At 29.4% G+C, this 14,943-nt stretch overlaps 1 protein-coding gene across 5 annotated transcripts in view; it reads right to left on the bottom strand.

Annotated features, from left to right (window-relative positions):
• Positions 1-14,943, bottom strand: part of LOC144968118 (uncharacterized) — a gene marked incomplete in the record, with an annotated part of 113,039 nt that overhangs the window by 73,871 nt on the left and 24,225 nt on the right. For all 5 annotated transcript variants that reach the window (XM_078906120.1, XM_078906123.1, XM_078906121.1 and 2 more), the window contains 5 exon segments: positions 1,179-1,301; positions 4,149-4,344; positions 8,412-8,590; positions 10,399-10,677; positions 11,875-12,150. In XM_078906120.1, coding sequence (XP_078762246.1) covers positions 1,179-1,301; positions 4,149-4,344; positions 8,412-8,590; positions 10,399-10,677; positions 11,875-12,150 — 1,053 coding nt within the window.

The raw sequence follows: 14,943 nt of genomic DNA, 5'->3' as shown, positions 1-14,943 counted from the left end.
TAATTGCTTGCTATCCTTTGGATAGGACACTAGTCTATCGCAAAGTACTTTCCACCCAAATCTAACACTCAGCTACCCATTCACTGCTGGGTGGACAGCAGGGGTCAGAAATAAAATCTCGACTGCATCTGGGATCGATCTTGGTCCGTTTGCGTGTGAAGTGAGTGCTCTACCAACTGAGCTATCGGGACCCCGATAAAATAGTCATAGCCCTACGTATTCATTTGACCTTGTACACCTCTATCATCTGAGTTGAAATCTAAGATGTAATAGCAATAGAACAATCGAACAATCTTAGCTAAACCTAAAACATCCCGCAAAATTGGTGAACAATCTTTTGAATATTCAACAACCTAATTTTGGAATCCCCCCCCCCCTCCCCCAATATTAACAGAAAACTCACCTTTTTGTCTCATGATTTCTATTTTGTAAATCAAGTTTTTTTTCTATCATGTGTGTAAAATGTCATGTCCATTGCTATGTAAGTCATTGAAATATACATATTGTCTTTGCTTGTATAAAAACTAAAAATAAAATAAAAATTCCCTTTATTCATCCCATTGGGGAAATTTGTCTTTAGGGTCTACACCAAGGGAAGACCCAGGCGCCGCAAAGTGAGCTAGGGCGAGGTGACTTGCTCAAGGCCACACAGCGCAGCGACGGGTAATCGAGCTGAGTACCTTTCGGGTACGATGACAAGACCGTACCGCTGAGTCACACTGCCCCTTATAACACCTAAGAGTGCTATATGGATTCTGTGAGCTATATAAATATATTTGTGCACCTATGTGGTCCTGTGGTATGACACTCGCTTTTGGATCGGAATCTCCTGGGTTCGAGCCTCGCTCGGTGTATAGTTGAGTCCTTGGAAAAGGCTCTTGACTCACATTCTCTCACTGTACTCAGGTGTAAAATGAGTACCTGGCGGTAAACAGCCTTGTCTCTGTCAGAAAAAAAAAGCAGTAGCGCCTAACAGGAGTCATGTCCCGTTCTATATGTTTTGTGTTGCTGTTGGCCAGGGACCCTTTGTAAAGCACTTTGAGCACGTTTAGAGGATGTTGCGCTTTATAAAAGCTCGATTTTTGGGTTTTCTTTTTTTATATAATTATATATTTATTGATCAACTATATCCCTATCTTACACACATTAAAATGGTATAATATAAGACAACTACTTACTTGCTTTACATAATTTGTTGTCCTCAACGTATTCTGTGTCCTGGCAATTACACACATTATTCAGACAGGTCAATGTTTCTGGGCATTCATCAGATGTGACACATGGGTCAAACAACGTCTTTCCTGGTAAATAAAGAAATTTGCGCACTCATTAACATACCATGGAAACAATGATATTGTTTTTGTTCTTATCGTTTTTAAGGTTTTTACGACACTTGCAACACATTAAGGTCATATCAGCACCAGTAAAAAGAAAGAAAATGGGATGGTAAAAAGTTCTAGAATTACAATTAAAGCACCCAAGAAAAGGTAAAACAAAGGGGAATTTTTTCAAATAGGAAACAGATGTAGATTCCAATAGCACACTATCCAAGTCTCATCCAGACAGAAGCACATGTCCCCACTAAGAGAAATACACTCAGATGTTTACAAATCATATGTAATATATAAACAAAACATAAATACAGTGCATAACAGAGAGATGATTTACAAGTCAAAAAATATAATCTCCCAAAACTCAAACTATGCATTTGACTGTTTCCCTCCCAGCTAAGGTATCCGGCCAGGGCCTGGACAAAACTTAGTAATCTCATCCCAAGACAAAGACAGAAAGCATGTTGGAAAACATATATAGGAAGACACAGTAAGTGCCTCCCTACCCAATATGGGAGGTCAAGAACCCCACCCAGAAACAATGATACAAATTGTATTTATAAACAGCATTTCATAAGTTTGAATCCTGGGAACTGGGCTTTGTTTTGCTCATTTATTTTATAAATAATATGAAATTGAATGAAAGCTTTAATTTTATTACAAGAACAGATCAAATGAATATTTCGGGATTCCCCTTTATCAACAAAACAGGATGAATGAAACACTACAGATGAATGAGATAATGTGGTAGTGGCGTGATCTGTTCTTGTAATAAAATTGAAGCTTACATTCAATTCCATATTATTTACTTCTTCGAGCTTCGAGGAGCAACATTTACATTGCTCTTTGATTTTGTGCTGGTTGCAAATTTTTAGTGTCAAAATTTTAATTTAGGAAAATAATCAGGATCAGTACAATGGGTAAAGGGGAAAAAAATAGCTTTTATAAAGCACAACATCCAACGAATACTCTAAGATCTATAGAAGAGACCCGAGCCAAAAGCAACCCTCATGATGTAAGATGAGACGTGAAAACTTGAACAATTTTGTTCTTTTTGTTTTGTTTTTTGTTTGTTTTTTTTTGTTTTTTAATTTATTTATTTGTTTGTTTTTTTTTGTTACTTTTTTTTATATAGACAAGTTCCTAAGAGGCTAGGGGTTCATTTTACGCATAAGTAAAGGGAGAAAATGTAAATAAAGATGTTTTCCTGATAACTCAATCTGTAGTGTTGACAACGACCCCTACGATCGCTGGCATCAGTCAGAGCAAATACTTGATGTACATTGTGTTGGATTTGAGAGTCAAAGGTCAATACGAAATATGGTCATAAAGATTTGGATTGGCTGGGACAATTGCTTATTACTATTATAATTATTGTTTTTTATAATTATCATGATTATCATTATTATTATTATTATTATTATTATTATTATTATTATTATTATTATTATTATTATTATTATTATTATTATTATTATTATTATTATCATATTATTTTTATTTATTATTATTATTATTATTATTATTATTATATTATTATTATTATTAGTTATTATTATTATTATTATTATTATTATTATTATATTATTATTATTATTATTATTATTATTATTATTATTATTATTATCATATTATTATTATTATTATTATTATATTATTATTATATTATTATTATTATTATTATTATTATTATTATTTATTATTATTAAATTATTATTATTTATTATTATTATTATATTATTATTATTATATTATTATTATCATTATTATTATTATTGAAATTATTATCATTACTACATAATTATATCATTATTATTATTATATTATTATTATTATTATTATTATTATATTATTATTATTATTATTATTATTATTATTATTATTATCATTATATTATTATTATTTATTATTATTATTAATTATTATTTTATTATTATTATTATTATTATTTATTATTATTATTATTATATTATTATATTATTATTTATTATTATTATTATTATTATTATTATTATTATTATTATATTATTATTATTATTATTATTATTATTATTATTATTATTATTATTATTATTATTTATTATTATTTATTATTATTATTATTATTATTATTATTATTATTATTATTATTATTATTATTATTATTATTATTATTATTATTATTATTATTATTATTATTATTATTATTATTATTATTTATTATTATTATTATATATTATTATTATTATTATTATTATTATTATTATTATTATTTATTATTATTATTTATTATTATTATTATTATTATTATTATTATTTATTATTATTATATTATTATTATTATTATTATTATTATTATTATTATTATTATTATTATTATTATTATTATTATTATTATTATTTTATTATATCATCATCATCATCATCATCATCATTATTATATTATTTATTATTATTATTATTATATTATTATTATTATTATTATTATTTATTATATAATTATTATTATATTATTATTATATTAAAGAAGAAAGAAGAAGAAAGAAGAAGAAGAGAAGAAGAAGAAGAAAAGAAGAAGAAAAGAAGAAGAAGAAGAAGAAGAAGAAGAAGAAGAAGAAGAAGAAGAAAAGAAGAGAAGAAGAAAGAAGAAGAAGAAGAAGAAGAAGAAGAAGAGGAAGAAAAGAAGAAGAAGAAGAAGAAGAAAGAAGAAGAAGAAGAAGAAGAAGAAGAAGAAGAAGAAGAAGAAGAAGAAGAAGAAGAAGAAGAAGAAGAAGAAAAAGAAGAAGAAAAAGAAGAAGAAGAATGATAATTAACAACAAGAAAACATGTAATACCGACCTGAATCATTTGTTATAAATTTTAATTCATCAGGTGTTCCATCGCCGGCATCAGTCACAGCAAATACTTGAACTATGTACATTGTGTTGGATTTGAGAGTCAAGTTTACTGTGAATCTATGGCTGGGCTTAGCAGCATTAGACGAAGTAAAACCAGCCGAGTTTCCAATGTTGGCACATTGAGGATAAGACGGTAACTGGGAATTGAATATAATAATAACATATATAAATATACATTGAAACAGTCGTCTGCAGATTGCATTTATATACATACATACATAATATATATATTATATATATATATATATATATATATATATATATATATATATATATATATATATTATATATAATATATATATATATATAATATATATATATATACACACACTAGGCAAGATTGAAAAAGAAACATTTTTCAAAGGGGGATAACCTAAATAAAACAGAAAACTTGTAAAATGAAATTTCAATAAATGTAAAGAACAACTCTTTCCAATTGAAATAATGTAAAACATGAAACACAATTAGACTGATTATATTATAATATATATATATATATATATATATATATATATATATATATATATATATATAATATCATTATCAGACTCCGCTTAATCGCACACCCTCGGGATTTCAGGTTAATGTGTCGATTAAGCGGAGTGTGCGATAAAGCGGAGAAGCTAAAACTAGCATCTAAGCACCAGCTTTCATGTACCATTCATGTTGGATCTTCCCCTCTGAGGTTTCTACGGGCTTGGGATAGTCATATTCAAGACATTATACTGATTAGGCGTTTGTTTTTGTTTTTTTTTGTATTTTGTTCTGTTTCTTTTTTGTTTTGTTTTTTACTATTATGTTCTTTATAAGGGGGGAAGGTTCTTTTAAAATGTCTTTTTTTATTCATGTTTCATCGACAACAAAGTGTGGCATTTTGTTTGTAAAAATGGTAATCGTGAAGCGTTGATTGTACTAAAGCCTCGTCTTGTCCGCATTGTAAATGTCATTAGAGTTGTACTGCTGAAGAGATTTTTCAAAACTTAATCACTTCATTGGCTTGCAGAAGAGACATCAGTATCGTGTTTTTCGTCATGTTCTTTTTCAAGCACCACTTTCTGTCGACCTTTCCATCTCGAAAGCCAGCTTTCTAATAGGGAGAAAGACTTGTCTTAAGTTTATGCCAGTTCAGTCGCCTATTGAGTGTATCAATGTGGGCACTGACTGTATAGATCAATCAAAAGACAAGACGCGAGTCCTTCCTATAATCCTTTCTTATTGTTCACAGCCCAGTAGAAGAAAACAATGGTAGAGAATTGCAATCGAATGGTCAGACAATGTAAACAAACACACTGCATTGGGTGAACTGCAATCACTTTTCACACCTTGTGATATAGACAGTGAGTTCTGAGTCAATTAGCCCGTCGTGTCAGGTAATCCGTTGATGTCAGTTAGCAAGCATTGCGCGTCTCACCTAGTCGGGGTCAGAGGGACAGTGGAATTGCATTGACGGGAAAGCTTTTTTCACGCGTGATACGATTTTAACATGCCGAACTGGTTCAATGTGAAACGCATTTTCTTTACCTTTTTTAATTGTATTTTTTAAAGACATTTTTCTCAAATCAAGATGTAGCGATTAAGCGGGGAATGTGTGTGATTAAGTGGAGCGATTAAATAGAAAAAATTCCGTTGTTCGGGAATGTGTAGCGTTTAGGCGGAGTGTGCGATTAACCGATGTGCGATTAAGTGGAGTAAACTGTATTATATATATATATAATATATATATTATATATATATATATATATATATATATATACTAGTAAAAAGCCCGCAATTTTGCGGGGAAAGAACTATTTTCATTCAATATTGCTTGATTAGCTTGATTACGATTAGATGCACACTTTAATCAATGTGCTTGTCATCGCTGCCATGCTTTATTCGGCATGATTTTAGTTTATCAGTCAGTAGATATCAATATCAATAAGTCACAAGTCTTTACCACGCTTGACTTGGGAGGCCTTCCGAAAGCTCCGACAAAGGGAAACAACTTAAATAATATTCCCTCAACTAACCCCAAGAAAAAGTAAAACCTAGACTACCTTTAACTAAACCTAATAGGAAAATAAACACCCTAGCATTATGACTAACCCTAATAGAAAAAAAAAAACCCTCGGACTGCTTTGCACTACCTTTCAATACTTCACAAATTAAAATGCCGGCCGAGAATCAAAACAATGATCAAATTAGGAAATTTTAAACTTTCACAAATCTATCAAGGTTTGTTCTAGAGTTTTTTAACTGCTTCTCTATGATGACAAATTGAATAAATAAAATACAAATTGAAAGAATACTGGGGATGTAGGAGCTTTCAGAATGTCTTCCCCCCTAGCACCTTTACTAAGACTTATGACTAACCCTAAAAGAAAAAAAAATCCTCACAAATCTATATGATGACAAATTGAATAAATAAACGCCTGACAAAAGATCAACGGTGAAAATACAAATTGAAAGAATAGATAGTATGCAGATGACGTCACTCAGGCCTTTGTTATTGTTTTTGCCATCCGCGTTTGTGAGTTGTTCTCACTAAACTGTATTAACCCGACTATAAAAGTTCATGGTTACACAGAGTTTGTGTGTTGGTCAGTTATACTTCCGGATGGCAATGTTGTGAACTCCTTGGCCAAGCGCATTCTATCTATACTGGGGATGTAGGAGCTTTCGGAATGTCTCCCCTTTACGAAAAATATCAAGTTTGTTCGGGCTAGAAGCTAGACAGATACAATTGACAGTTTGCCGACAACGTTTAATTAAATATTTCCCAGGGCAATAATTATCACATCAATGACATAAAAACGACCGTAATATCAGCAGTAATATTAGTAGACGTTGTTAATCAGTGACACTTGTTTAAAATTTGTGTAAATCCGAATACCTTCATGTGATCAAGTGAATAATATCACTATGAATGCCACGATTTGCTGAAAAATACCAACACACACACACACACACACACACACATGTATACACCACACACAACACACACACACATGCACACACACAAACATATCAGTAATAATATCAGCAGTAATATTAGTTGACATTGTTAATCAGTGACACTTGTTTAAAATTTGTGTAAATCCGAATACCTTCATGTGATCAAGTGAATAATATCACTATGAATGCAACGATTTGCTGAAAAATGCCAACACAAACACACACACACACAAACATACACGCAATTAGAACATACTACTACATAACAACACTGATCACCGCTAAATCAACAACACAACGGAAGTAATAATAATACTTGATGTCATAAATAGATGACGCAAACGGACAACTTTTTACAGTGACAAAATTGGTTGATTTTGAGAGTGTTAGTGTTGTCGGTACCTATTTTATGATATCTGTGTGACTCAACGAACTTTCAAACTGACTTTAAATTATAAAAGGAAATCAAGTTATCTGTTTATCTATCTGTAAAAAATACATTTCTAATTTTCAAATCTTTCAGTAGAGTTGTGCGCCGTATAATTTTTTTTATTGGCTCAAATAAGCACAATGTTCTCCACAATGCTATATTTTTTTAAAGAAAGGATATATATATGTGTGTATGTATATATATATATTATATATATATATATATATATATATATATATATATATATATATATATATATATATATATATATATATATATATATCTATAATAAATCATAAAAACGGAAACCATGAAATTATAGTGCTCAACTTTTTGATAAAAGGAGGTATATATAAAACAACTTCTCGAAACAATATTGTAGATGTTGATCATAATTATACTTGAAATGTTTTTATAAATATATATATATATATATATATATATATATATATATATATATATATATATATATATATATATATATATATATATATACATATATATATATTTATGTTGTCCCTATGACCCCAAGTTTGAATTTATATGTAAATGCATAAAAATGTATAAATATACAGTTAAGAATTAATGGCGACAATTCATATGAATTAATTTTATAAATTGAAATAGATTATTCTTATGACCTCTAATCCCAACTTGTGTGTGTCTAATTTTTTTTTAATGGAATTTAATTTAAATCACAGTTGCGCATTAAAAAATTCGAGCACTATGTGGTAAATTAATTAAGGTGGCACATTGTCTTTGTTTTTATTGATAAAATACGACGGCTTTATATCATTATGCATTACGATTTATGTGGAAGGGTAGACAAATATAACTTACCACAATACTTCCACAATCCGAGCAATAAAAAAATAAAATCCCTAAGCAAATGTCATTGTTATAGAGGTGAACAACAAAGAACTTTATCTGCCCATTTGGCGTCAGAGGAGGGTGCCACATGAACGAGACTTTAGTAGATGTTTTCTCAGTGATGGTCAACCCTACAACTTTGCTGGAGGCTGGAGTAATGGGGAAAAATAGTAATAATAATAATAATAATAATAATAATAATAATAATAATAATAATAATAATAATAATAATAATACTAATCATCATCATCATCATCATCATCATCATCATCATCATCATCATCATCATCATCATCATCATCATCATCATCACCATCATCATCATCATAATAATAATAAAAATAATAATAATAATAATAATAATAATAATAATAATAATAATAATAATAATAATAATAATAATAATAATAATAATAATAATAATATATAATAAATAATAATAATTAAAAAAATAAAAATTAAAAAAAATAAAATAATAATAATAATAATAATAATAATAATAATAATATAATAATATAATAATAATAATAATAATATAATAATAATAATAATAATAATAATAGCAATAGTTAAATGAAGTACTGAGACAGCAAGGTTAAAGGAATTTAGGAGAAAACAACAATAATAATAACATTAGTTAAATAATGAAAAGAAAATAGTCCTTCAGAGCCGATGTCTAAACAAACAATAGCAACGGCTTGCTATCCTTTAAATAGGACACTAGTCTATCGCAAAGTACTATCCATCAGATCTAACAGTTCCCAGCTACCCATTCAAATATATTCAAATCTGGGTGGACAAGAGGGTCAGAAAAAAATTCTCGACTGCACCCAGGGTTGATCTCTCTGTCTCTTTGTGTCTGAAGCGAGCTACCGGGATCGCCAAATAAATGATGAATTGAGATAATGATAATAGCACCAATGATAATTAAATTAAATATTGAGATAACGAAATAAATAACAACAGCAATGATTAAATGAATGACTGAAATTAAATGGGAATAATTACTACAACACAAGAGTGAAATGATATACTGAGATGATGGCATTGATAACAACACAATAAATTTTCCTGGGTTGGCTGGAAATGATATACTGAGATTATGGCAATGATTATAACACAATAGTGAAATGATATACTGGGATGATGGCAATGACTATAACACAATAGTGAAATGATGGCAATGATTACAACACAATAATGAAATGATAAACTGAGATGATAGCAATGATTACAACAATAGCTAAATGATACGCTAAGCATAAGCCGAAGTGCATAATTTGTAAATATCCAATAATTCAATATCAATTTTTTTTAAAATGGTAGAAAAATCATTTCTGAGTTATTGTAATGGGAGATAATAATTCATACAGCTATGTGATCTTGTGATATGACGCTCGTCTTCGGACAGGAAGGTTCAGGGTTCAAGGCCCGCTCTTATTGGCATGTAGTAGAGGCCTTGGAAAAGGCTCTTTACTCACATTCCCTCACTGTACTCGGGTATAAAATGATTACCTGGCTGATTGTTTCTGTTGGGGGAGGAAAATTGCAATATTGTCTCACAGACGTCATGTCACGTCCTACATGTTAAGTTGCTGCAGGCTAAAGACCCCTTGTAAAGCATTTTGAACACATTCATCTAGTTGATATTAAGTTAAAATATGAAAGCTTAATTTAATGGGATTTTTGTGTGTGTGTGTGTGTGTGTGTGTGTGTGTGTGTGTGTGTTTTAACCCAGGCATAGATCAAGGAGATCAAAGACTTAGAATGATGCTCATAAAACCTGCTGAAGAAAAGTGCTAAGTAACTGCCATGACTGTAAGATATGACGGTCAATTTTTTTATGGTCCAGTTCCATCCAGCATGTGAATAAAGGATTTGAGATGAACGGATGAAATAAGTCTTTTTATTCTACCTTCATTCTAACACACAATACATCAAAAACATTCCTACCAACCTTGAGTTCCTGTCATGAACGTTCCAAAAGTTGCATGGCTCTCATCATCATTACCATTGATTGCCACTATACTGTAACTATAGGATGCGCCAAACATTAAGTTCAACCCTGTGACTTTATTCACTGTGACTAGTTTCAATACTTCAACACTTGAATCACTTTGAGATAGAAAAACCCGATACTTTGCAACGTTTCCCAGAGATGGTTCAAATCCAAAGGTCATCGGTGAGGCCATTAATTGGCTCTGACTCAAACTAAATTTGCCTGGGTTGGCTGGATCTAAAACAAAATTAGAAAAGTATTAGAAATATGAATGCAGACAAAAATACAAAATAGCATATCAAACAAAAGGCCAAATTGGTGAATTGATAATAACTTAAATTTTCAATATAGGTGTTGTGATCATAAATCTCAGAGGAAAACAAACTTGTTCATTGTGTTTATACATAAATCATTTTTTTCAGAACTTTTTGTTTTAAAATTAAATTCTATCCATGTCTTATCTGAGCATGGGATAAATGGTTTCTTTCAAACATTTGTAAATAGTAACAAATATTTTAAAAGTTGGCATTTCTTTGAATGTGACCTTTAAAAAAGGAAATTATTTTTATGCCGGCCATGGATAGTTGTCTATAAATATATTTAGATCATGTTTTTTCATTCAACCTTAAGTGATAGTAGATTTATTTCATTAAATATATTTAGATCATGTTTTTTCATTCAACCTTAAGTGATAGTAGATTTATTTCATTTTTCAACAATTCTCCAAAGACATATCAGATATATCTATTTATCTATTTACATAGATGAACGTCTTTTGACAAACACACACACACACACACACACACACACACACACACACACACACACACAATATATATATATATATATATATATATATATATATATATATATATATATATATATGTATGTATATAATATAAATATATATCTATATTATATGCACATATATATATATATATGCATATAATATAGATATATATTTTTATATATTTTATAATACAAAGTTATAAAATAAAAACTGCGAAATAAAATTGCTCGACTTAATCAATTTGATAATCTCGACACCAAAACGTCACAGGCAGTACGAAACAACACACAATAATAAACAACAATAATGATTACACTTTCCTGTATATATATATATATATATATATATATATATATATATATATATATATATATATATTATATATATATATATATATATATATATATATATATATATATATATATAATATATATATATATATATATATATATATATATTTTAAAACATTGAATATAATTCTAAAGCAATTATTTAGAATTTACATAGAAATTTATTAAATATATATTTTCTTTAGAATTATATTCGATGTTTTTAATGCTTTCATGTCTTACATAATATGAGGGACTCAACACAATAGGCATATATGTTATGATCTAAACAAAACTATGAAATCAACAACTTACAGGTCCAGATGTCTGCTGTCATTGGTATGCTAATGGACTTTTCGTTATAGTAAGAGTTGGATGGTATGTAGGACACAATGTTGACTGTATACTTGCTACCCGCAGTCAATCCCATGATTTTTCCAGTGTTGGGAGAGATGATCTGAGCACCTTGGTTGGGTGAAATTTCAAGCCTATATCGGACTCCAGAATCACTGACATCAACGGACCAAACTAGGGAGATGCTGTTGGTTTCTCGTAAAGATACTCTAGGTGCCACAACTTTCAACTCATGAACTGGGAGTTTTTAAAAAAAAGAGAGATTGAAATTTATAGATGAGATACGTAGTATTGGACATCTAATCATTGTTGCATTGTTGCAATGCTGGTGGCTTAGCAGTGTTATGTTTCGGTTTAATAAGTTATGTTCTCTCTTGGCAAATTGCTTGGATTAAAACTGGAATCTTGGAACATCATCATCATCATCATCATCATCATCATCATCATCATCATCATCATCATCATCATCATCATCATCGTCAGTAATTATTATTATTATTATTATTATTATTATTATTATTATTATTATTATTATTATTTATTATTATTATTATTATTATTATTTTATTATTATTATTACTATTACCATAATTACATAATTTTAAAATTTTTATTATTATTATTATTATTATATTATTAATTATTATTATTATTATTATTATTATTATTATTATTATTATTATTATTATTATTATTATTATTATTATAATTATTATTATTATTATTATTATTATTATTTTGATTATTATTATTAGTATCATCATCATCCTTATTATTAATATAATGTTGTTGCTGTTGTTGATTTCTGATATTATAATTGGCTGAAATTCCACTTAGAGGCGTCACTTCAATTACTACTAGTAGATATACTAAGTTGCTCACCTTGAGTTAAAGTGATATTTATCCAATGAAAAAAAAAAAAAGAAATTTATCGACATTAGACCAGAAAAACAGCTTGTTTTCAATAATTTTATTGATTAGATTTGCAATTGAGATACAGCCGTGCGGCTATCTCTGAAAGACTAGTTTTCGTCAATTTCTCCTGATTGGATAATAAAAAATATTTAAAAAATTGAGTCTAGCACTAACATGAAAACATATATATATATATGAGGGCAAAGTGGCCGAGTGGTTAAGGCATTGCACTGTGACCCGGGTTCAAGCCCCGCTTCAGACACTTTCGTTTTTTTCCTTGAGCAAGATTATTAACCCCCAATTTACTCACTTGGACAACATGGGTGATTCCTGTTGACATCAGACATCTTGTTTGATGAGTTATCTATATTCCTTCGTGGAATGCCCTGGCGATGATATCTTATGATATCGTGGCGCAAAAGGCATAATTTTTTTTTTAATGTATATCCTTTCTTTAAAAAATATAGCATTGTGGAGAACATTGTGCTTATTTGAGTCAATAAAAAAATTGATACGGCGCACAACTCTACTGAAAGATTTGAAAATTAGAAATGTAATTTTTACAGATAGATAAACAGATAACTTGATTTCCTTTTATAATTTAAAGTCAGTTTGAAAGTTCGTTGAGTCAAACAGATATCATAAAATATGTACCAACGACGACACTTGACTCCCAAAATCAACTAATTTTGACACTGTAAAAAGTTGTCAATTTGCGTCATCTATTTATGACATCAAGTATTATTATTACTTCCGTTGTGTTGTTGATTTAGCGGTGATCAGTGTTATGTATGTTCTAATTTCGTGTATGTTTTGTGTGTGTGTGGTGTGTGTGTGTGTGTGTGTGTGTGTGTGTGTGTGTGGTGTATACATGTGTGTGTGGGTGTTGGCATTTTTCAGCAAATCGTGGCATTCATAGTGATATTATTCACTTGATCACATGAAGGTATTTCAGTCGCCATTTTGATTCCTTTTTTACTATTAGGGTTAGCTCGAGATCGAGGATATTTCTTTTTCTATTAAGGTTAGTCATAAGTCTTAGTAAAGGTGCTCGGATGTTTGTTTTTCCATAAGATAAGTAAAGGGGAGACATTCCGAAAGCTCCTACATCCCCAGTATTCTTTAAATTTGTATTTTCACCGTTGATATTTTGTCAGGCATTTATTTATTCAATTTGTCATTATATCTAGAAGTATTTTAAAAACTCTAGAACAAACCTTGATAGATTTGTGAAAGTTTAAAATTTCTTAATTTGACCATTGTTTTGATTTTCAGCCGCCATTTTGATTTGTTAAATATTGAAAGGTAGTGCAAAGCAGTCCGGGAGTTGTTGTTTTTTTCTATTAGGGTCAGCTCGAGAGGTTAGTCATAAGTCTTATTAAAGGTGCTAGGAAGTTTGTTTTTCCATAAGTTAAGTAAAGGGGAGACATTCCGAAAGCTCCTACATCCCCAGTATTCTTTAAATTTGTATTTTCACCTTTGATCTTTTGTCAGGCGTTTATTTATTCAATTTGTCATGATTTTTTCTATTAGGGTTAGCTCGAGATCGGATGATTTTTTTTCCTATTAGGGTTATTCATAAGTATTATTAAAGTGCTAGGGTGTTTGTTTTTCCTATTGGGGTTAATTAAAGGTACTAGGTTTAATTTTTTCTTGGGTTAGTTGAGGGAATATATTATTAAATATATTATTGGGCCACACAGAACAATCAACCGAAGATATACCAAATTACATAGACAACGTTGTTTACCAATCTGCCCTCATTAAATGATGGTGAGTACAGTATCGAATGAAAATAGTTCTTTCCCCGTGAAATTGCGGGCTTTTTACTAGTATAATATATATATATATATATATATATATATATATACTTATTAGTGTTGGTGGGTACTTGTAGGTACGAGAGTGCTCGAAAATGTTGGTTAGAGCTAATATAAAATATAAATGGATTCACTCACTTTTTGGTTTCCATCCACGTCGTCAGATGCCGACTGACGACATGGATGGAAACCACAGAAACATGTGTTTTGGCCATTTAAGTGAGTGAATCCAGTTATATTTTATAAAAATATATATCTGATTTATCAGATTGTCTTATTTATCTATTGGAATCTT

The sequence above is a fragment of the Berghia stephanieae genome, chromosome 3 (assembly GCF_034508935.2).
Source record: "Berghia stephanieae isolate SIO BIC M18660-M18661 chromosome 3, UCSD_Bste_1.3, whole genome shotgun sequence".
Classification (NCBI taxonomy): domain Eukaryota; kingdom Metazoa; phylum Mollusca; class Gastropoda; order Nudibranchia; family Aeolidiidae; genus Berghia; species Berghia stephanieae.
Note: the sequence above shows the minus strand (reverse complement) of the source record. Positions and strands in the feature narration are given on the sequence as shown.